General features: G+C 62.1%; 1 protein-coding gene across 1 annotated transcript in view; it reads left to right on the top strand.

Moving 5' to 3' along the window:
• The window catches only part of NTRK3 (neurotrophic receptor tyrosine kinase 3), a 265,412-nt gene that overhangs the window by 205,118 nt on the left and 36,996 nt on the right, over nt 1-23,298 (top strand). The window contains exons 14-16 of the mRNA XM_028502298.2: nt 7,847-7,977; nt 15,506-15,678; nt 17,966-18,209. Coding sequence (XP_028358099.1) covers nt 7,847-7,977; nt 15,506-15,678; nt 17,966-18,209 — 548 coding nt within the window. The remainder of the gene's footprint in view (nt 1-7,846; nt 7,978-15,505; nt 15,679-17,965; nt 18,210-23,298) is intronic.

Below are 23,298 nucleotides of genomic sequence, written 5' to 3'. Positions count from 1 at the left end.
CGTGTGGACTCCATGAGGAAGGAAGAGGCCCGGGACCTGGGCCGAGTGGCCGGAGCTCTCACGCGCCACGTGGGGAGCAGACACTGTGGACTGAGACCAGCGGCACCTCTGGTGGCGCCGACACCGAGTGAGCGGGTGCCGGGCACCCGCCGAGTGCCCTCGCGCTCTCCTGAGCGTGTGATGCTCACCTTGTTCAAAGAGGCCGCAACTGTGTGCCTCAGGCTCTCTTATAAAAACCCCATCTCACATGTGAGGCGCCGGGGCTCAGAGAGGGGCCGCCGTCAGGGAGGCTGGCCCCAGGTCGGAGTCGTGGGCGGGTAGGAGGGGGGACCCGGCGCGTCCTTCCCCGAGCCTTTGCAGCCGCGAGGTCGCTCGGTGCGCCTCAGACGCGTCCCTGCACACACACGCATGTTACCGTGTGTGGTGCTCACGTTTTTGCCCAAACGTTTGAGGGAAAACTGGCGATTACACGCGGGTGGAATGGTTGTATTCCCGTGCATAACGGGGCGTAACAGTCCCACGTGTCATGCGCACAAAAACACGGGTGCACACTCTCACACGGTAAAGCACGGTCACCTCATGGACCCCTCGTGACCGTTCAGTGGGACAGAGGTTTTCCTATTTCCCTCGTGACAGCACCAGGGCGTGAGACCGGCTCGGGGAGTTGCGACCTGCTGCCGCCTACGGCGAGTCGCATGTGAAGGCGCCCGGGCCTGCCTCGGCCCCCTGGTCCTGACCCCGCTGTTGACGCGCCAGGAGCCTCCCTTCTTGTTTGTCCCTCCTTCTGCTCTTGTTCTTCTGCGTTTGGGTATGTGGTTGCCTCTGGCTACACGGGTCTCGTAAGGCCCGTCCCTCCCCCTCCTGCCCAAGGGGCCCGGTTTCTGCTGCAGCCGCGGGAGCAGGGGACTGCGGTCTTGTGGTCGGGGTCCTGGGGTCCACCCTGCCTGGGGTTCTTGCAGGCTGGAGTGCTTTCAGGCCGGACAGCCTCCCGTGTGAAGCTGCAGCCTCGTGGCTGCACGCACGGCACGGCGCCCTGCCGTCTGTGTCCTGGCCCTGGGCCCCAGAGCCGGAGGGACCGACCTTGAACACGTGAAGCCCTGTGTGTGACGCCGCCAGATGGACTTGGGTGGGACAGAGAGAGATGCCAGGGGTGGGAGGCCGAGGCAGCGTCCCCGGGCAGCCTCGGGAGGAAGGACAAGGGCCTCTGGGGACGCCGAGACGCAGACGGAGCCCCTTGTATGGGCATCTGGAGTGCGAGCTGTCACCAGCGAGCGGGAAGGGGACGGCTGGGCCGGAAGAGGCGGGGGAGGCGGAGGCGGAGCCGGGCGGGTCCTCGGCCAGAGGGACAGGTTCCCAGTCGGAGCCTGAGCTTCGTCTCTCAGCGCCTCGCTCCCCCGTTCCAGATGCGCCCCTCGGGGGGGGGCTCCGCTCTTCCCCCCTTGACTCCAGGGGTCGGTGCTGACGAGAGCCCGAGGGGTCCTCTCGCCAGGGGGACGACGTGGAGGAGGAGGCAGTGGGTGTGCCACGTCATCGGGGGCTCAGGGTGTCAGTCAGCGTCTGAGCTCGTGGGGGGGGGGGGGGGCAGGGCTCGGAGAGCAGCGCCTGGGGCAGGGACGCGCCTGAACTTTCCGAGCCTCTTCCTCTGAGCCCGCATCAGGGAGCGAGCGCTGGCAGTCGCCGCAGGACAGACAGTGCTCTGCCGACCGGCCTCTCTGCTCGCTGCCTCCAGCGAGGCAGGAACGTGGTGTCCCCATCCCGGACCACCACCTCCAGCCTGAGGGCCCACCCGTGCCCTGGCGTGGGGACCCGCTGTTGGCGGTGCCTCGTTGGATGCAGACCATAGCGGCACTGTGTTTGGGGGTCTGCGCCCCGGAGCCCGAGGGTGGGAGGGTCGGGGGGTGGGCCTCCACCGGCCTGGCGCAGCGTGACCCTGATGGGGGGCCGGTCTGGGAGCCGCCGCGTGACTAAGGCTGCTCGTTGGAGCCTTCTGGGTCCTCTCTGGTTCTCATTCGTCCTCCCCTTCTTCTTACTGCTCCCCCGGCTCCCCTCCCCCTCCCTCTTTGGCGGGCTCTCCGGTGGGAGTTCTGACTCGTCCGTCCGTCAGTCCGTCCGCCCAGTCCTCAGTGAGGACCTGCGGTGCCCTGGGCCCTGGGCTGGGCCCAGCGTGCAGACTCAACAATGCATGGCATTGGCCTTCGGCTGGAGCAGCTGCCCGCGCCCTCCCAGGTCCCTTTGCTGAGACACCAGATTCCGAAAATAACGGGGCGTGCCAGCCCCGAGAGAGGAGCCCTGGGGAGGGGGGGCACGGGCTGGCCCGCAGAGATACCGCTGAGACGGCCCCGGCCCGCCTCACCCCAGGACAGGGACGGTGGCTGACGGTGCTGCCGTTCATCCCGCCGAGAGTCCCTTTCGTGTCCCTGCGACCCCCGTTGAGTGAGTAACGAGGGGCAGATCTTAAAGTCTAGACCCCCAGGCTCTACAGAGCCCTCCTGCTGGCTTTGCGGCCCCTGAAGTATCTTCTCTTACGGCATCCTTGCCACGGACCCAGGGTGTCCTCCTACTGTCACAGCCCGTAAGTCGAGTAGGGGTGGCTTTGCAAGCGCCGTTCCTGGGACCGTGTGGCCACACTCTGCGCTCAGCCTGGGCAGGGGCATGGCTGCAGACCAGCAGAGGGGCCTGTGTCGTCGATCCAGGGGCCCGAGGGCCTGGTGACGCTCGTAGGCAGTCCCGGAGGGGATGTGAGCTCCTCCCGCCCAGCGGAGTCCTGAGGTGAGACGCAGCCGGTGAGGGGGGGGCGGTGAGAGGCTGAGGGCCAGGGACATCCCTGCCCCAGCAGAGCTGGGCTCCTGCCCCCCAGGGACCCCGAGCTGGCCCTCGGTCTCCCTCCTGCCCCCTCAGACACCCGCGCAGCTGGAGCCCTGAGAATGTTATTCTTTTCCACTCGAAGACATTCCGTTCCATGTGTAATTAAATGCGTGGTATTGAATTAATGTTTTCTTCCGAGCATTTCTGGCAGCCGGAGACCCTGGGGTCTGGCTAGTGTAAAGAAAACACACTCTTCTCAGAGGCCCTCCCTTCCTCTCCCTCTTCCCTCTTCCCTCTTCCTCCCCGCTCTGCCAGGAACCTCCCTCCTCCTCCTCCGCCCACACAGTCGTCCCCGGGACTTACCTTGCAACGCGAGGGCCCCTGAAGCTGTCCAGACCCCTGTCCTTCTGAGCACTGTCCTCTCTCCTCCTACTGAGCTCAGGTGGTGGTGACCAAGAGGGGGAGTCCCCCCTGGAAGCGACTGTCTCGCTGCCCTCGTACAATGGGTGTGGTTCGTCTGCACCGAGTGCTGCTGCTGGTTCAGGAAGTGGTGCCTGTCCCCGGGGTGGGGGGGGGGGGGTGCAAGGGCAGGGGCGCTGCCGTGGCGGAGGGCAGGGTGATGCCGTCTGCCCGTGCCGGGCTTTAGAGTCCAGCGGGCCATCTCGGACGTCTGGGTGACCTTGGGCAAATTACTTTACCACCTTGAACTCCAGCGCCCTCATCTGCAGCACGTGGGATAGTAACACGCTGTGCAGAAGCAACTTGGGATGAGTGAGGTGACCCACGGTGAGAGCTTAGCGTGGCGCCCGGCTCCGGGGAGGTGCTCCCTCGACGGCGGTTATTTTGGTTGTCAGTGAGGGTCCCGGGGGTCATGATAAGGCGAGACAGAGTTGGTGGGCGTCTGAGAGGTCCCGGCTGTGAGGCCGGGATCCTTTAGGGCTGGGACTACAGAGGGTCAGGAAGCAGGGGCAGGCAGGGCGGTTAGGAGAGCCCATCGGGGTCACTGAGGGGGCAACTGGCTGGCCCTCGGGGGTGCTGGAGGGCCTGCGTCTGAGCCCCTCGGGCGACAGCCTTCAGGGGGACAAGTTCAGTGCCCCCCCTCGGGCTGGTCCTCTGAGGACAGCCATCAGTCAGTTCCTCAGTCAGAGCTCTAAGGCCGCCGGTGAGCCTCTGTGAGGACACTGGGGGCGGACCGAGGGGGCGTGCCGGCTTTTGGGGGCTGCCTTTGCTGCCCAACACTCTCCAGAGTCAGACCCGCCGTTACTGACGGTCCCTGGCCCTTGGAAGTCTGGGTTTTCTCTGCCGATCAACAGCAGTCTTCGGGAGCAGGGCGTCTCTGTCTCTGAGGTCTTCACCCCGTTGTCTGGCCGCCATCCTCCCGAGGCCTGTTTTGGGCTCTGAGGGGGGAGGGGGCTGGATGTCGTGGCGGCTGGCTTGTCCAGGCTGCACGTGACCCCCCCCCCCCCCCCCCGCCCCCCCCGACTCAGTGCTGGCCGCCCTCCGCGCAGCCTCAGGCCGGCTCATCTCCAGGGAACGTCACCTTCCCTCGGCAAGTTTCTTTCCAAACCGCTGCTTCGTTTGCAGGTGTATTTAGTTCTTTTTTTTTAAAGGAATTTTTTAAAAAAAGATTTTATGTATTTATTTTTAGAGAGGGAGGGAAGGAGAAAGAGAGAGAGAGAGAAACATCCATGTGCGGTTGTTGGGGGCCGTGGCCTGCAACCCAGGCATGTGCCCTGACTGGGAATCGAACCTGCGATGCTTTGGTTCACAGGGTATATTTAGTTCTTAGTAGACGTGGAGACATTGCAGGAAGGAAGGAAGCCGACTTTTGTTGCACGTCCACTATGTTTCAGAAATTCCCAGGGATCTCCATGACCTAAAAGTTTTAAGTCCGTCCTCTTAACCGCTCTGCAAGCAGATGCCCCTTAGTTTCCGTCCCGCAGCTTGGGGGCCGGAGTCTGAGGGCGGCAGGTGCAGGGCCAGAACTCAGACGCAGACCCGTGTCTGTCCCTGGGTCCTCACCCCTTCAGGATACCACCCCGTGCGGGTGCCACGCCGCCCCTCGGTCCCCGAGAGCAGAGAAGTGGGGCTGCCAGCGGCCCCCTGTGTCTCTGGCCATGTCGGTCTGTCCGGTGGGTTGGCCTGCTCAGGGCACAGATGGTGTGGCAGGAAACCACCTCTGCCTCCCAGGGCGGGGGGACAGGCAGGGCCGGGGGATGGCTACCACCTGCCTGCTGACCTCTCAGGGCTCCGAGGCCTTCCTTGGAGGTGGCTGGTGGCATCCGGGTTAGTGATGCTGCTTCAGGTCATGCTTGCTCCAGGCCTGGAAGACCTCCCAGAAGTGAGTCCCGCACGTACAGTCATCACGTGGCCCTGGGTACCAAGGACAGCCAGCGGGGCGGCTCCTTCTGTGTTTGTCTGGTGAACCAGTTGTCCAATGGAGATACCGACGAGAAGCCCTCCCGCGGCTCCCCCAGGGGAACCCAGTTGGTGGCTCTCCTGAAAAAGAGTCCGGGCAAGCCAGGCCAGAATGTGCCAGAAACCCTTTTCATCTCCCCAAGTTGCCTCCTCGGTGTCTCCTGGCCCCCTTCTCCGGCAGCACCCTGTTGCTGGAGATTGGGGTCTTCCCACGCCTGGGGCTGTGGAGTCCCCGCTCCTCACCCCCCACTCCCCGCCAGCATCCCGGCGGCGTCTGAGCCTGGTGACCCCGACTCTGCTGGGCCAGCCCGCCGGGCAGCACGGCTGACCGACGCCCGCCCCTCCTGGGGAGATCCGTCACTTCCCGGCGTGGGGGTCAGGGGGCTGCACCGGAGACGGCTCTGAGCAGCACCGCGTGAGCTGAAAGCACGCACAGAAAGAGGCACAAGCAGACGCGAGGGCGTCGGAAGTAGAAGTGGCTCACAGCAGCCATTCCTCAGGGTTTCTCCTCCACACTCTCCCCCCACCCCCCTCCCCCTCCCCAGGGCCTCCAGGAGGCCCGGCCCTGCCCTGCCCTTTCCCTCGGGGAGACCCGTCCTAGGGCCCCGGGGTGAGCAGGTGAGAGATGTTGCAGGGGAGGGGGAGGGGGGACGTGGAGGGTGCAGCCGCTGTGGACTGCACCGTCTCGCTGGCCGCAAGCAGGGGAGACCCAGCACAGGCTGCCGTGCGCAATGGGGAGAACACAGGCTCAGAGCCAGAAGAGGGGGAGAGAGTCCTGCCTGGGCCGAGGTTTAGCTCTGGGGACTTGGGGCAGCTCCCCCGCCTCCATGTTCCCGTCTGTAAGAGAGGTACGGGGACGCGTGTCTGCCAGGGGAACTGAACGTGGCGCAAACACCAGGTCTGGGCACAGAGCCGTTCCCTTCAGCAGCCTCCTTGCTGCTTAGGCTCGGGGGAGCAGCCGCCCGCTTCGTGGCCTGGTGTCTGGAATCCTGTTGGCGCCTGCACTTGTCCACGGGGAAGCGGTTTGCCTCCTGTGTCTGGCCCATATCCCGAACAGCACGAGAGGGCGGGAAGGAGGGAACCGATTTTTAATGCCCTTGCTCTGAAGGCTGGGGCAGGGCCCTACAGTGGGGTGGCAGCCACTCGGAAGCCCCGTGGCCCGCTCCCCCGTGGCCCGCTCCCCTGTGGCCTGCAAGGAGCTGAGAGCCTGCAGGCCCATCCCCAAAGGCTTCATCGCAGCTCCTCGCCGGCCGTCAGGTCACCAGGGACACGGTGGGGACACCAAGACCTCTGGTAGAAAATAAAGATTCTGTGCAGTCTATGCTGAAAGGCATCCCCCAGCCAACCCAATCAGTAACCACAGCCTTGTAGCCACACCCCTCTGCCCCGGGCCCATGTGTCCTGACCCTCAGGGGGCCCGTCCACCACGGCCCTGTGTCCTCAGCTGCCACCTTCGGCAAGGCCGTCTGAGACCGGCTTCTCCCCCGCCTGGCCCTGCCCTGCTCTGGCCCGCGTTGACCGGCCGACGACGGAATGGGCTCCCGGTCAGTGGGGAGGCTGGCGAGCGACCTCTGGCCCGCCCCTTTCCTCCCCGGCCCCCTGCTCATACAGCTCCTTCCCAGCACCCTTTCCGAGCGGGTGGGAGGCGGGGGTCGCCTCCGTGCCTTCCCCCGCAGACGGGCTTCAATGAGGTCGCTACATGAGCCACACCGCAGCAGCCTTCTCTGGGCACAGACCCGGGTTCCAGGGTGGCCTTGTCCTGGACTTGGCTTCCTCCGTCCCCCAGGTCTTTGTCCTGGAGGAGAAGGGCTTGCCAGGGAGGGGCTGCCCCCCTGCCCCTCTGGGGAACCTGAGCTCCTTCCCCGTCACCTTCATGCCAGTCCAGACTTCGCGTCAGGGTTGTGGCAGCTGCTGCAGCGGGGGCCCACGTGTGTCTTCGTGTGTGTGTACATGGGCACACGCATGTGGCTGTCTTCAGTTTCTCCCAGGCACCGGGCCAAACTCTCAACGTGGGTTGTCTCGGTGTCCACAAGAACCCAGCACGTGAGGGACTGGGGTTAGCCCCGTTTTGTGGGCTCTGGGGTGGAGTAACTCGCTCAAGCCCCACCCCCAAAAGTAGCCAAGAGGCGGGAGCCAGGATTCAGACCCGATTGCCGACTGCCCCAGAGGCCTCCCTGTTCTAGGTGCAGTCTGCGGACCAAGGGCACACGGGCCTCACCTGGGGGCCTGTGAGAAACGCAGACCCTCGGGCCCTGGGCCCGAATCTGCCTGGAGCCCGGGGCGGCCCCGTGCCCACTGGCTGTCCAGACCGCCGCACCCTCTCCCCTGCAGCTGGAGCCCATCGCCCCGGGATCCCGCGCACTCCCCAGTGTGGACTGTCCTCCAGCCGTGGCCTGGGGAGGGTAGGCTCCTGATGGGCAGAGCTGAGACTGGGTCCCTTTCAAACCACAGCGGGAAGCCGGTTTCCCGGTTTTATGCCCACGTGGGGCGCCGGAGTCTGCCTCTCCTGCCGTGGACTCGGAAGCAGGGCGCCCTGCTCTAGGCCCCTGTGCTCCCCTGCCCACCGGGCCGCTCACAGGGCGGGACTGACGGGCTGCTCTCTCTCTGTCCCCCCCTCCCGCAGACGTGCAGCACATTAAGAGGCGGGACATCGTGCTGAAGCGGGAGCTGGGCGAGGGAGCCTTTGGCAAGGTCTTCCTGGCCGAGTGCTACAACCTCAGCCCGACCAAGGACAAGATGCTGGTGGCCGTGAAGGTAAGTCTCGGAGGTGCTCGGGCCCCGGGGAGGCAGAGCAGTGGCCGGGGCCGAGGGGCAGGAAAGGAGGCTCCGTCCTTCTGCCGTGAACTGGCTTCATCGGACGCAATTGGGCCTTTGCTCCAAGGTCAATGAAGCGTCCTTGGGACCACAGCCAACTTCCTTTGGCCTCAGAGGTCGAGAGCTGTCACCCAGCACTGAGGGCGCTGTGCCCGAGGCGCAGCCAGAGGGGCGGTCTTGCCTGCGGAAGGCCCTGCTTTTGTCCCAGACCCCCGGGCTGACTCCTCATCTGGCTCACCCTCCTGCCCCTCGGTGACCTTGCAGGAAGTGTTGTCCGTGCCTGAAAGGTCACCTGACCGTCGTTGGGCAGGAGAGTCTGGTGAGGGGTGGGCAGCTCAAGGACAGCCTGGGGGTCGCTGCTCCAGGGCCGCAGACCTCGGGGTGGGGGAATGGCGGAGGCGGGGAGGGGTGTCTGGTACCGAGCACAGGGAGATGAATGAGTGAAGGTGGGACGAGCTCTTAGCTCCCCGCACTCCCCCGTGGGATCCAGGCCCAGACCCCAAAGGGCACTGTGCCCGAGGGCGCCTGCTTGCTGGCAGCGGCTGGACAGGCCCAGTGACCGCCAGGTTCCTTCGCTGCTGAGCCCGCTGGGCACGTGTGCAGCTGGAGCGGAATTGCTTGGAGCGCACAGGAGGGACTTTGCCCGCCCACACCTCCTCCAGCAGTGAGCAGCTTCGCCTGCAAATCAGTGTTGGGTGAATCTTTAAACATGATTGGTGCAAGAGTCAGGTAGCCTCACTGAGGCACCCACGGGCCTCGGGAGCCCTGCTGCGGAGCATGGGCTGGCCCCCGTGGGTGCACAGAGCCCGATGTTGAGGCCTAGGGGCAGGAGATACACTCCCTGTGGGGACTCCCACTTGCACCTCGGGTGGGCCCATCCTGAGCACTGAGCGCTGTCACCACACCACCTGCATGGTGACGGGGTTCTGCTTCCACGCCGTGTGGGTTTCTGTTCACGGTGTCATGTCCGCCGAGGCTTGACCTCAATGCAGGCGGGCAGCGCCGTGGGCCACAGGCATGGCGTGGGAACCAGAGGCCCAGCCCCGCCACCGATTAGCTGTGTGGCCTTCTGTGGGACTTCCAACCTCTTTGGGCCTCAGCTCCCTCGTCTGTGTAATGGGAAGGAAACAGTATCTTCTCAGAATCCTGGTGATTAGATGACATATGTGAAGTCCTTTGTACACTGCTCGGGACACAGGAAAGGCTCAACAGAGTCGTTGCTGTGTGTTTATATTTGATACATTCCGTGTTGGTGTTGTTCAGTGTGCTTCTACGTGGCACGTGACTGCCCGGCTCACACGGACCACCCAGCACCGAGGCTGCCGGACTCTCTCTCTAAAAAGCCGGACAGTAAACGCCTGCTCAGCTCCACCCCCGTAGTGGGAAAGCGGCCCACGTAAGCCGATGGCAATGGCTGCTTTCCAATGATTTGTGTTTGTTTTAACAAAAACAGGCATTGTCTGCCAGCCTCGGCTCCAGAAACACACAGGGAACTGGAGTGTTGCCCGTGAGAAAGGGTGACGACGGTCGCTGCCGGACATCCTGAGAGTAAGCCTGCCCTGCGGGCGTGCGCAGGCCGGGGCGGCCGGGCGCACGAGGTGCCTGCACGCGGCTGGCGCCAGGCGCGTGGGGAAGTGTCTGCTCCTGTCCCTGGACTTAGAATCTGCACGGCCCCGAATCCCGGTTTGCAGGAGGACACCAACCTGAGGGCGTGCCAGCGCCCGTCTGGGAGCTGGCGAGGGAACTCCACATTCTTGCGCTCGGAGCAGGAAATGAGACGATGGTCGGAAACCCTGGGAAGGGTTTCCCGCTGAGCGGCCCAGCCACGAGGGCCAGTGCCCAGACGGGGTAATGCAGACAATGTGTTTCTGTTCTCATCCTTTTACAAGGGTCTGCCTCTCCCTGGGTCCTGGGAAGCTCGGGGAGATGGGTGCTCTGGGATTTCGCACCCTCGGCTGCCCGGTGACCCGCCCGGCCAGCAGCCGCCGGGAGAGACACTCACCTCCCCCAGAGACCAGACGGGAAGCTCGGCTCCGGCCTCCGAGTCCCCTGCGGGGTTCACTCCCCTCTCAGGCTCCTGCCGCGAGAGTGTGCTGCTGGCGTGTCGGGGCAGGGTAGCTGTGGGCTCTCGGGAGATGCCCCGAAGTGCACCCCCAAATCAGGTCTTCCCCAAGTTGTTCTTTTAAATCAATGGGCAAGAGCTTTTCGCTCTGTGGTGGGAGCACAGAGCCGAGGTTGCAGCCTCTGTTCCGAAGCTGCTTGTGGCCCGCTGGGGAGACGAGAGAAGACCCAGGAAAGAACCGGGGGCAGGCGAGGCAGAGCGTGTACCTGCGTGAGAGCCCCGTGAGAGTGCCGTCGGGTGGCGTGGCCCAAGGGACTTGTCATGGGTGATGCCGCTTGCAGATCGTCACTTGACAAGCAGTATGCTTGCGTGGGAGGTCTCCGCAGAGCCTCCTCTGAGAGCCAAACCGCTGGTGAGAAGATGAGAAAGGTTTCCGGCCTAACTACCTACCAGAAACGTGGCAGCTGAACCACACGAGACACCCCTGGACCCCAAGCCGGACGGCTGAATGGCAGCGACAGTGCCAAGGGCCTGGAGCCACGACAGCTTCCACTCTGCTGGCGGGAACGGGAAGTGGGGGGACTGGTTTTGAAGAATGGCTGAGTGTTCTAGGACCTGGCACTCCAGAACCCAGGGCTCCCACTTCTGGGCCTGCACCCAGTGGGCATCCGTCTGTCCGTCCGTCCGTCTCTCCAGCCAGCCTGCCGGCCGTCATCTATCGAGAGATTTGTCCAGGAATCTCCAGACGGCATCGTTAATGTCAGCCACAATCTGGAAGCAGCCGCAGCGTCCGTCCGAAGCGCAGTGTGTCCGTGCAGCGAGGAATGAGAGGACAGTGGGTGGGCCGCGGCCGCGCGCACCAGCGTGGGAGAGTCACAAAGGCACCACGTGGAGTGAGAAAAGGCAGATACGGACATGTGTGTAATGATAGGTATATGTGATTCCATTACTTAAAGTTGGAAAAAACTAAAAACTAAACTCCAGTGTGTAGGGATTTATACGTAGGTAGCGCCAACTAGTTCTAAAAAGCAAGGGCGTGAACTCCGTCAGTCAGGGTGGGGGTGACCTTTGGGGTGAGGGCGGCGTCCTGGGGGAGGGGCAGGGTGTGCAGTGGGGGCTCGACAACATTTTGTTTCTGCGTGCACCGAGGATGCACCGGCATTAGCGCTGCGTTACATGGGTGTGCCAGAAGAGATCCTTCTGAGGATTGACCATATTCTTCAAAATGTGCTGAACTTGTTCGTTCCTTCAGTACTTCTTGAGCACCTACTATGTGCCAGGCGCTGTGCAAGGCCCTGGGGACAGAGGCGTGAAGGACACACGTGGGTCTGAGTAGGTCACGTCTCGGAGCCGAAGGATCACTGGAACCCAGAAGGGACATTTGGAGAGGAAGCGGCGACGAGGATGGAGGTGACCACGACAATGGAATCTAAGAGAGAACGCTCAGTGGGGTGCTCAGAACGGCCTGGGACGGCCTCACAGATGGGGGATGGCAGGGGGCCCTTGTCACTGCTGCTGCTGGCTCCCCGCTCCCTGGGGGCCTCGGCGCTCTTCCCACCCATGAGCCCCTCCTGCGGTTTTATCCGGCACGGGGTCTGCCTCCTCCGTGGAACTTCCTGTTTTTACCTCGGTGACTGTCATTTACTTCCAAGATAACTCATTGGGTCTCTTAATTTTATGGTTATCTTCATTCTGTTTCTCCCCGTTCCTGCTGAATACCTCTCTGGTTTTTCAAATAATCATTTCTTTAGTCTCTGAGCATTTGTTTATCTTCAACATCTTTATCAACCTATTCTTAAAAAAAATTGAACTTTAGCTGCAGGACAGTTCACGTTCTGGTTAGTAATCACGGCAGTTATTCAGATGTAGCGTAGTGTTTCTTCCCGTGCACCTGGACCTGGGCTTTCAGGCTCCTTTGGGCTCGGAGAGTCGTTCTGTCTCTGGTTTGGGCGTCCGTGATTCCGGGCTGCAGTCCCTCTAGTTCGAGCAGGGGCTTAAAGCGCGCGTGAAACAGCCTGAGTGCGGGATGTCATGTTCTCGCTGTTTCCTCGCTTTCAAAGATAGGGTTTCTCCCATTCTCAGTCCTCTTCAGCCACGGGCCTGTCTCAGGTCTCCCCAAAGTACTGGATCTGGGTTCCGTAACAGCAGCCCCCTCTTTGCGATCAGAGTCCACGGGTTTTCACGACATCGCATGACAGTCCGTGGTGACGGCAACAGAGGGGACGGTCACCGGTGAACGTGGGCCCACCCTCGCGGACTCTCTGTGAGCTCCTCCCGGGGCCGGGGGCCTCCCTGGCGTCCAGGGTCTGCCGGGCACCGGCTGGAGTGTCCTCGGAGGCGGTCGGCGGTTGACCCGGCTGGCCAAGTGGGTGTGCCTCGGCTGGGAGCTTTTCTGGAGGAAATCTCTCCCCCCAACTTAGAGAAAAAAAGAAGAGACGAGAGGAGCAAAGGGAGCAGACCCCCAAGACTGGGGGAGGTGAAGATGCGCAGTGACCCTGAGGGGGCGAGCTGCCGAGAAGTCTGAGCATCCCTGCCGCCTGGACAGCCTCCCCACCCCACCCCCCGCTCCCCGCAGCCAGCAGCCCCTCAAGGCCTAGGATGCAGGGCGAAGGGGAGCTGCTGCGCAGAGGGGAGACCACCAGAACGGGCAGAGTCCTCGGACTCTGGGGGTATGGGGAGCCGACGGAGGGGGCAGATCGCAGCTGCCCCATTGGTTCTGCGGACCCTGCTCGAGGGGCGTCGGAGACCCCTGGAATGACCCGTCTCCCTGGGTCTTCTGTGCCCGCAGCTGGTGGTTTATCGTGAGGCTTCCCTCGGAAGAGCGCCCCTCGGAGGGCGGCGAGGGCGGGTCGGGGCTGCGGGTCCTCCTCACTCTTCCCCCCAGCCACCTCTGTCCCAGTTGTGCCCGTCACTGGAGGGAGGGGCGGGCCCGCTGGCAGCCCACCTGCTGCACGCAACCTTCTGCCAGGTGCCTCAGCGCCTCAGGCTTGACCTGGGAGTGTGGGCGGGGACCGGCTGTGGGAGAACGCAGGCCTGTCTGCTGGGCGCCTCCCGGCGGAGGGGGCCAGCCTCGGGGACGCCGGCGGGCATTGCAGGAGGGCTGGGAATGGAGATATCCAGTGGCTACGTCTGGCGTCCAGGACCCTGCGAGACAGAGTGATTTACAGAGATGGAGAGAGGCCATTTGGCCGGCCCCAAACTTGATCTGCTTTTCCCTCCCATAAATCCAGCGTTCACATAAATCTCTGTGTTCTCTGATCCCACCCATGCTGGGTTCCTTCCCCTCCAGCTCTCCGTGAAAATAAATAAGTCACTGGCAGCCGTCCGACACCCAGGCCCCAGCACATGCAGTTCAGGGCTGCAGCCAGCAGCCGGGGCAGCAAGAGGCGCCCTCTGCCTCTGGGCAGATGTCCTTGCTCTGGTTGTCGGGGGATGTGCGCAGTGGCCTGTCCCTTCAGGGTGGGGCGGCGTCCCTGAGAGGGCAGCCGGGCTGCAGGAGACCGTGGAGGGCCAGGGCTGGCCGGGCCGGCAGGGGGCTGCCAGACGTCCCCCTCGCCTCCAGTCTTGGCCTGCCCTGCAGCCTGGCATCCTCATTGGGCTCGCCCCTGTGCTGGCACCCGCACTGCTGGGCTCCCCAGACTCTGCTCCATCCCGTTTGTGTCCCCCATTACCCCCGGGGGACCCACCAGTGTGATGGCTGCACCCGACACACTGTTAACTCAGGCAGGTGTTCGGAGACAGACCAGAGCCACCAAGTTTCTGTCCTGGACCTCAGTGCTCTCGCCTGTGAAACGGGAAAGGTGCACTTAGGTTGCTTCCAACGTTTTTGTCAGGAGCGGAGCCATTTAATCAAACACGTTTTCTGGTGAAAGTTCCGGAGTTTGAAGGGCATGCAAGGTGGTGCTGGTTGGATTTGGAGTGGGGCTTTGTATCTGGTGGGGAGACCACAGACTTTCAGCTGAGGTCCTCCCTGGGAGCGTTGCCCTTGACCTGCAGACCAGAGACGAGGTGCCACTTACGATGTAACACGGAAGTTGATATCTAGATGGATATCTAGACGATGCCGCCCCCCCCTCGGGCCTTTTTCACGCCGGAGTCCACTGTCTCTGTGCGCTAATGACCCGTGGGGCCGACGGCCCCCCCCCCCGAGGTAGTTTCTACACATTCATGTTCCTGCTGTGTGTGGCCCAGGCATCCCCGAGGGTTGCAGCCGCTGGGGGTAGCAGCGGCAGGAGAGAGGTCCCTGGCCGGGAGGCCCTTCCGCAGCAGCACGTTCTGCAGGGAGGCCAGTCGGCCTAAAGCACCAGAGAAGGAGAGGTGCGTGGCGGACAGCACTCGAGCCGACAAGCGTGTCCAGGTTCTCACTAACCCCCGAAATGGTGCACGGACTGCGCACTCACTGCCTCGCCGCCTCCAGCCCCGCCTGCTGAGGTCGCTGCTCTGCGACCTTTGGGGCCGATGTTAAGAGGGTGGGGAGGCTGCAGAAAGGTGTGAGCTCACCTGCCCAGGCTGCTCCTCCTGCAGAAGGGTCCCCCTCTCTCCTCCCACCCCAGCAGCCCTCACCATGGATGCATCCCATGGGCGCCTCATGCCAGGGTCCCTGGGATGTGTCCACACGCTTCTGCTTTGGTCTCCTCATCCCCTTTGGTGCTGGAAAATCCACATTTACACCAACCCCTCCTCCATTTATCTGCCAGGGCCCTGGGGCGAGTGGCCTGGCTTGCTGCCCACTCCTCCCACGGGGTCTCCCACTCCCACGGGGGCTGGGTCCCGACATTTCAGAGGCCGCCAGGCGCCCACCTGCCATCCCACCCTGGGGCTCTGCCATCCTTTACCTGGTCCTGAGGATCCTGAGTCTACAGCCCAAGCATTGATGTTTCCCTGCAAATATCCCCTCCTTCACCTGGCGTCAAAGGGTGGAGCGGGCCCGGAGACTTGGTTCCACTGCCCACCTGGTTCCTCGTGGACTCTGGACCTGGGGGATTTGGGAAGCGACGGCCGTGGGGGCGGGCTTTCCCACTGATCGTTTTAGCCGTGGGAACTGGGAGCCCAGGAAGCCTTGGGGGGAGGGGCCTGTGTCAGGCCTCCTGCCTCACGCCCCTCCCTCTGCCGTTCACACCGACCCCGAGGAAGCCCAGGGCACCGAGATGAACAGAACTGAAGTTACTGCCTGGTGTCGGGCCGTGGGGGTCAGATGGCTGGTTTCTGCGTGTGCAGGGACAATGGTGCTGAAGGAGGGGTCAGGCCCAGCTGCTGTGACTTAGCCTCGTGGTCTGTGGACCCCGATTAAAATCTCATCCGTGGGGAACCGGCAGGTCTTTACTGCTGGGCACCAGGTTTCGTCCCTGGTGGGGGGGGGGGCCCGTCCTGTGGCGGCTGAGAACCCTTGTCCCGCCCCGTTTCCAGGCCCTGAAGGACCCCACCCTGGCCGCCCGGAAGGACTTCCAGAGGGAGGCCGAGCTGCTCACCAACCTGCAGCACGAGCACATCGTCAAGTTCTACGGCGTGTGTGGCGACGGGGACCCCCTCATCATGGTCTTCGAGTACATGAAGCACGGGGACCTGAACAAGTTCCTCAGGTAGGCGGTGGCGGCTGCGCCCGCCCCGGCACCCTGACGCGGCCCCCCCAAACCCATGGGGTTCCCTCTGGAGCCAGGAGCCACATTTGCTTCTTTGCACATTCAGGTCAAAGGTTAGACTGGAGAAGCAGCCTTTTTCTTTCTTTCTTTCTTTCTTTCTTTCTTTCTTTCTTTCTTTCTTTCTTTCTTTCTTTCTTTATCTTATCTCTCTCTCTCTCTCTCTCTCTCTCTCTCTCTCTTTCTTTCTTTCTTTCTTTCTTTCTTTCTTTCTTTCTTTCTCCTTTCCTTTCCTTTTTTCCTTTCTTTCTTTCCTTCCTTTCTTTCTTTACTTTCTTTCTTTTTTTTTTTTTTTTTTGTACCGTCCGCCGAGCAGCTGGATTCAGGCCTCCCTCCCCGATCTCCAGGGAGGCAACCTCGAGGGCGCTGGGACAAGTCACCTGTGCTCTTCCTCCTGGTTCCCGGCGGACCGAGGAGAGGAGCGGGGTCTGGGATGGGCTCAGGGTGGGCCTGCCGGCCTGTGACCCCCATGTCCAGGGGCCCAGGGCCACCCTTGCCCCAGGGAAAGCGACCAGCCTTCCCACCTGGTGCCTGCGTTGCTCAGGGCTGTGCAGTCGGGCTGAGCCTCACTCCTCCCCCAGCCCTCTGGAAGCTTCTCGCCAGAGGCGTTTGATGAGGAAGAGGCAGCGTACAAACTCATGAGGAGACAGAAGTAGTTGGAAAAGGGGCAGATTTCCCTTTGACCAACGAAGAGCTGTGCTGTCTAGTGTAGTAGCCATGTGGCCATTTGAATTTAAATTTACATTTCCTAAATAACATTTAAACATTCACTTCCTCGGTCTCACTAGGCACATTCTGAATACTCAGTAGCCACAAGTGGCTACCGTGTCGGGCAGTGCAGTATAAAACATTCCCTTCGGGAAAAGCTCTGCTGGATGGTGCTTTTCTGGAAAGACTGGGTTGGCCGCGAGAAGGATTTTCCCAGTCTGGGAGCCAGATTGTCTGGGTGTTGAGAGAGGCTCTTTTTTTCTTTTTTTTTAAGATTTTATTTATTTATTTTTAGAGAGGGAAGGGATGGAGAAAGAGAGAGAGAGAGAGGGGCTCTCGATGGGACTGGTAAGGGCCTGGGGCCCCACCCAGGCGTTCCCTGAGCAGACAGCGTCTCGGTGAGCGCAGAGTTGGGGTTAGCGCCCCCCCCCCCCCAACCACGTCCACCGCCTCCGAGCATGCCCGGCGGAGCGGCAGCCGTGTGGGAGAGGGCCTGTGGGGTTCAGGTCCCGGAGGCAGGGCGAGCAGTCAGGCCCTGGACACTCGGCCGCCTTTCCAATCCTTTTGAATTCCACGGCGGAGAATGAGGTTTCCAGAGTTCAAACGTAGGTTGGGGAAGATTCTAGCTCGTTCGCCAAGAGCTGGCGAGCATCTGCTTGAAGTGGGGCATTCCGTGGACTCCGTGATTTTGAGAAGGGACCGGGCGGGGCGGGGAGCCGGCCGTGAGCTCCCCGGGTGAGGCGGGTTTCCAGAACAGGGGCCCCGGGGGAACCGGAAGTGCCCGTGAGGTAGTCTGGACCCCTGAGCTGCGTCTCACCGTGAAGTTTAGTCCTTTCCTGGAGCGCTCAGTCCTTATCGAAACGACAGACTTGGGTTCACACCCCGAATTTGCCCCATTTTAGTGATAATGACAGCCTGGAGCAAGTTATCCAACCTGGGTTCCCTCCCTGGCAAACTAGGGCCGGTAAGAACTGCTTCCCAGGTCCGCCGTTGCGCCCATGAAACGACCCCGTCCTGTCACTCCTAGAGGAGTGTCCACCAGTCGGGTCTCAGTCGGGGGGAGCCGCTACCACTACGGTGGCTGCAGTTTCATCAGAGCCGGGGCCCGTGCTGGTCTCCTTAGACCCCCAGACAGAAAACTGACCAAAGCTGACACAGCAAGAGCTGTCTGATGCAAATGGATCACAGTCATACCTACTTTTTGTCGGATCAGCCAAAAATATATCTTCTCATGTGCCGTGGAAGTGCAACAATTAGTTTATGCGCTGTGAGATGAACAAGACGGAATATCCCGGCCCGAGAGCCCATCCGTGGTCATCTCCGTTGCGGGTCTGGGCGTTTCTGCCTCACCTGCACGCATGCCCCGTGCCCGGGGGTGGACAGAGACAGGCCTGAGGCCGGCCGGGCAGGGGGGCTGCATGCACTCCTGTGGCACATTCCCGACCACCGGGAACCGAGGCCTCTCCCCTCGGTCTCCTGAGCTCTCTCCACTCCCCTCTCTCCCCCCCGCTCCCTCCCACAGGGCCCACGGGCCGGACGCCATGATCCTCGTGGACGGGCAGCCGCGCCAGGCGAAGGGCGAGCTGGGGCTCTCCCAGATGCTGCACATCGCCAGTCAGATCGCCTCGGGCATGGTCTACCTGGCCTCGCAGCACTTCGTGCACCGCGACCTGGCCACCAGGAACTGCCTGGTCGGGGCCAACCTGCTGGTGAAGATCGGGGACTTCGGCATGTCCAGGGACGTCTACAGCACGGACTACTACAGGGTGAGGCGGCTCTTCTGGCTGCGGGGCTCCCTGGCAGAGCTAGCGCCTTGCTCACTTGTCTTGTCCTTGTCCATTAACCCTGTCGCTCCGGAGCACACACGCATACACACACACACACACACGCACACACACACAGCTGTGCCCACCCAGACACTCGGCGACTATCCTTTGGCCACTCCTACACCTCGGCATCTCGTTCATTGTCATTGTTCTCTCTCTGGCTCACTGCTCCTTCCCTCTCAGGTGCGTGACTCAGCTGCACCCTCACATCGCAGTGGCATACACGTTGTGTCCTCACTCGCTTCTTTGACAGGTACTCCTCCTCCGTGACATAAAATACACATCCACCCCTAAACGCACGCACAGACAAACCCAACTTGGTGCGACATCTGAGCGCCCTCCAACTCCGTCCCTGATCCAGCCTCACCCACCACACACTGGATTCTCCGAACTTACCTGCTGACCATCTAGGCTTGTTTTCAGGGGTAACTTCGGTGAGAGGCTAGCACGCAGAGTCAGGTAGCAGAAATGGCTCACGTGTTGCTGAGCGCAGTTATCCAGGTGGCTCAGGGAGACGGGGGAAGACAGCAGGTCGTCGTCGCCCGCGGTGCAGAGGGGTGCAGGCTGGAAAAGCTCCCCTGGCTGTGAGAGGAGCCACGCTCCGTCTCACGTCACGTGGCTGTCAGTCCACAGGGACAGGTGTCTTATTCTGCTTCCAGAACTCCTGTCCCTTAGTCCTCGGGACTTACTTTCCTGCAGATCATTGTGCGGTTCCAACAGTGTCGCTGTGGCCAGGAGAAGAGTGCGTGTGATCTAACTCGTGAAAGGTGTTGGGGGCATGTAGGCACAGCACGAGACATGGGGGTGGAGTAACCCCTGCAAACTGATCGGAAGGCCGATGCCTCAAAAGTGCAGAAAATTTACTTCGGGGACATTGAAGGGACCAGGGCTTGGGGTGTGCGGGATCAGGAGAGGGCGGAGCACCGTTCTGGAGGCTTGCAGTCATGTGTCTCACCTTCTCTTCAGGGAACCAGTGAGCGTATTGTGAGGCAGAGAGCCCACAGTTGTCCTTCCGGCCCACACGGTGCTCCGGGCGGCTGGGGGTTTGGGGCTGGCAGCTGCAGCATCGTCCTGTCTGGGCGTTTCTCCCGATGGCTGTGTGAACAGGACATGAGAACTGGTCACTCAGGACATGTCATTTTAGCCATGGCCTAAAGGAAAATGGAATGGCTGAGAAGTGCCCGCTGTGGCTACAGAGTTGTTCGTCCGAGGTACAAAGCATGGCAGATGATGCGGCCTCGTGAGAGGCTGTGGAGCAGAGGAGACCAGCAGAGGGGAGGTTGTGTGTCCACCCCACCTGCCCTGTCCGGCCCCCTGGGGACGGGAAAAGGAGCACTGACCAGCAGTCGCCGCAGGCTGAGGGCCAGGGCGGGCCTGCTGGGGAGTGGTCCAGCAGAGCCTTTCATTAGCATTACACCACTCTTCCCAGTCACTTTGGAGAGAGGCGTTGGTGCGGTTCCTAAGGGCCCCGGGCCATAGATTTCTCGAGTCTGGCTGGAGCTGGCCCCATTTAACTGCCCTTGCACTCTGTGTGCTGGCGTCTGCTGGCCTGTGTGGCCGAGCACAGACTGGTGTTGGTGCTGAAAAAGTGGGGAACGGGTCGCCGTGTGCCTGCGAGAGGAATGTGTTTCGTTTTGCCAGTCTGGTCCCCGCTCGCTTCGCCAGGGCCTTGGGGAACCGCGTCCAACCGGAGTGCGCACACTGAGCCTTCCCACCTGCCTCACGAGTGCAGTTAGTCCTTCTCGGTGCCGCCTTCAAAGAGGAAAAAAAAAGTCACGTCTTCAAACGACACGTCTGTGCGCTTGCTCTAACGACTGCGCACTGTCGCCTATTGCTCCGGAGACAGCTGCAGGGAGCGGGCTCGTCTCGGTCCGTGGGCCCTGGGGCAGGCTGGGAGTTAAGGAAGGGGGCCGAGGGGGAGCCGTCCCCAGCTCCTTTCCCACGCCTCCCCAGCCAGGTGCACGCGGGGCCAGCCGGCTTGAAGATGTGTCTGTGGTCCCAAGGACACATGAAATAAAAACGGGTAGCTGTTGTGGTGGGGACACAGTGCGCCCCGGAAAGATCACATCCCGCCAGTGGCGGGCAGACACTGTACTGTCGTACCCAGAGAGAGCCTCCGCGGTCAGTCGCTCACCAGGCGCTGTGCCTGTGCGGCCCCGCCCTCCCCGCGCGGCCCTGCCCTCCCGGTCAGCGCTGCAGAAGGCCGCAGTGGTCCCCCGGCGGTCACATCGGGAGTGAGCCTAGACCTGTGATCACCCGGATTGGGAGGCGTCAGGGTGCCGCGGGAATTCTGTATTCACCCCGATTTTACCCGTTTACCCCCCAGCACCATCATTAGCAGCCATGGGACCTCAGCGCACTTTCCCGAACCCCGACTTCATGTTCCCGTTTTAAAAATGACACACACAAAGCTTCTCAACAGTCCTTTTGATGGTAAACAGGTTAATTTCCGTTCAGAGCCTGGAACACACTGCTTCCTGGATAAGTTACGGTTTGTCTTCCTGAGTTCCCGTCCCGCCCTAGGCAGGAGAGCCCCAGGGGTAATCTCCCCAGAGGCAGTGTGGGAGTCCGAGAGGACGCTCCTGACCGCTGGGAAATACACGGGGACCCCCCGTGGGGTCTTCAGGGTGACCACCTCTGGAAAATCCCCTCCCCAAGGTTTCAGCCTAGACAGAAATACGGCTTTCAGTCCTTGCCTGTGCTTCTGGTCAGGGTTTACAGGGTCCCGCTCATGAATCTTAGAGCGAAGTCCGGTGATTTAGGGACGATGTTTGCGCTCCCTCCGCCAGCTGCAGCTCCAGGGGAGAGCAGGGGTTGCTCGGGCGGCCGGAACACGGAAGGACTCTCTGCCAGCTGACCCCGCACTGGCCTGCCCCCTCTGCCTCTGCGGGGTGCCGGGCCCTGACCTCTGCGGGGCCTAGGAGCTGGCTGGCGTCTGGTGCCCGGTGCACCTCGGTGCGGGTAGTACAGGCGTGTGTGTGTGTGCGCGCGCCTGCACTCAGTCCCCTGCCAGCGCGGATCCCGGAGTGTGCATGGGGGCGGGGCAGGGGAGAGGTGGAGATGAACAACTCCTCCTGCTCTTCCTTCTTCATTTTTAATTTCTTAAGACAAACAGACACCATCTGGCTCGTGCATGAGCAGTGTGCAAACAAGCGACTCACAGAGGTGAGCTGCCTGGCTTCCTGGTACGCGTTTAGAGGGAGAAAACCAGCGTCTCTACACCAGAGCGGTGTGTCCCCTCCTCCCAGGACTGACCGCAGCGACAGGCGCCTCCTCCCGATGCGGGCAGGGAGGCGATGCTCCGGGCTCGCGGCACACCGGCTTCGGCGAGGGCAGTCGGCGCCACCACACATCTCTGAGAACACCAGGCCGCACCCAGGGGCCGGAGTGCAGATCTGGAATTAGAGAAAGCATCTGAAGAGGAGAGGCTGGGATTCCAGAAAAGAAACGCCTTCAGAGGTGTTGATTTGGAGGGAGGCAGCGTGCTGAGACCCAGGAGGAACGGGCTGAGGGCTCAGTGCTCTGACCCTGCTTGTCCCGGGGGCTGGGATGGTGCCTCTCAGGTCGCCCTCGAGTCCCCTGCACCGAGCCCCGGGCCGAGGCCTGGTCAGTCCCCAGTAAAAATACGAATGTGTGACCCAGCGAAGTCAGAATGGAGTCTGCAGTGAGGCAGCAAGCGGGCGGGCCAGACCCAGGGCGGCCCGAACAGGCAAACAGAGAGGCCCACCGTGTGGGCGTCCTCCCAGGAGGCGATGTGGGGGCCCGTCATCTCAGCAGCATCTGGGGCAGCATCTGGAGGAGGCAGGTGACTGGCGGTCTGAGTCAGGGAGGACTCGCAGGGAGGAGAGCCCAGCGTCCAGGGGTGGGGCGGGGAAAGTCTGCCGAAATCCGGGCAGACGTGTGGATGGATGGGGGTGTGAGGCAGGTCTGGGGACTGACAGCAAGGCCCTGAGCTGGAGCTTCTAGGCCACGGTTCCTGGGAACCCCTGGGAAAGGGGACAGCAGCGACCTTTGGGGTACGGGAACAATTTAGAACGCGCTGGTCCGGCTGGGAGAACGTTTGATTTTGTGGATGTCAGGGTTTCTCCCCGGCAGCGATGGGACGTACAGGCTCTTGAACCCACCCTGCCCGGGCTCCAACCTGCGCCCCCATGATTCCTGGCTGCACGGCCTTGGGCACATCATTTAACCTGTCTGTGTCCCCGCCTGGAAGATGGGCCGACAGCCTCTGGCACGTGCACGCGCTGTGAGGATTAAGCGGTAATCAATATGAAGTTTCTAGGATGACAGTTGCTCAGGAAATCCCAATTGCTGTTGCTGTTATTGGAGCTAAAATGCAGTCATCCTCGTTGGCTTCAAAATGGGGAGCGACGCTTACATAAGTGTATCGGCGGAGGTAGGCCAGCTGCCATAACACGTGTGTGCAAAACCACAGAGTGGTCCGCCACAAGTAGAAACCCGCTTTTGGGTCATGTAGCAGTGGGAGCTGGTGATCCTCTGCTTCGAGGTCATCGGGCCAGTGGAGCCCCAGCCTCGCCCTGGGTGTCCAGCCCCGCTGCGGCCAGCCGGATGGGGAGACAGGCGTGTGGTTAAGGGGCCTGCCTCATGGCAAGGACCCGGTCATGCACCTGGTCTCGTGGGCTGCAGGGCAGGCTGAGAAGCGGACTGTGGCCGTGTCCCCGTGGCATCGATCGGAGTGAGCAGCGGGCATGCTCTGCCACCGGGTGCGGGAAGAAAACCTCTCTCCCCCCTCTCCTTCCAACTGCAGCTGCCACCTGGGGCTGATGCCGTATCAGGGAAGCAGGGACTCTCACTTTCTCTGAGGGAGCTTCGACGAGGAGGCCAGAGGAAGGCCGAGAATCTCCTTAGACTCCCAGTCCCTGAGCCACGTTTGCTTCCCGACTTCAGTTTGGGAGAGGGGGCCTGGCGCCGCCCGGAGACGCGGCTGTGAAGTGGACGCCTGGGCAGGATGTGGGCCCTGGCGCCACCTGCACCCTGCTCGAATTTTGCAAAACAACCGAAATGCTAA

Source organism: Phyllostomus discolor, chromosome 12 (assembly GCF_004126475.2).
Source record: "Phyllostomus discolor isolate MPI-MPIP mPhyDis1 chromosome 12, mPhyDis1.pri.v3, whole genome shotgun sequence".
In the NCBI taxonomy this organism is placed as follows: Eukaryota; Metazoa; Chordata; class Mammalia; order Chiroptera; family Phyllostomidae; genus Phyllostomus; species Phyllostomus discolor.
Note: the sequence above shows the minus strand (reverse complement) of the source record. Positions and strands in the feature narration are given on the sequence as shown.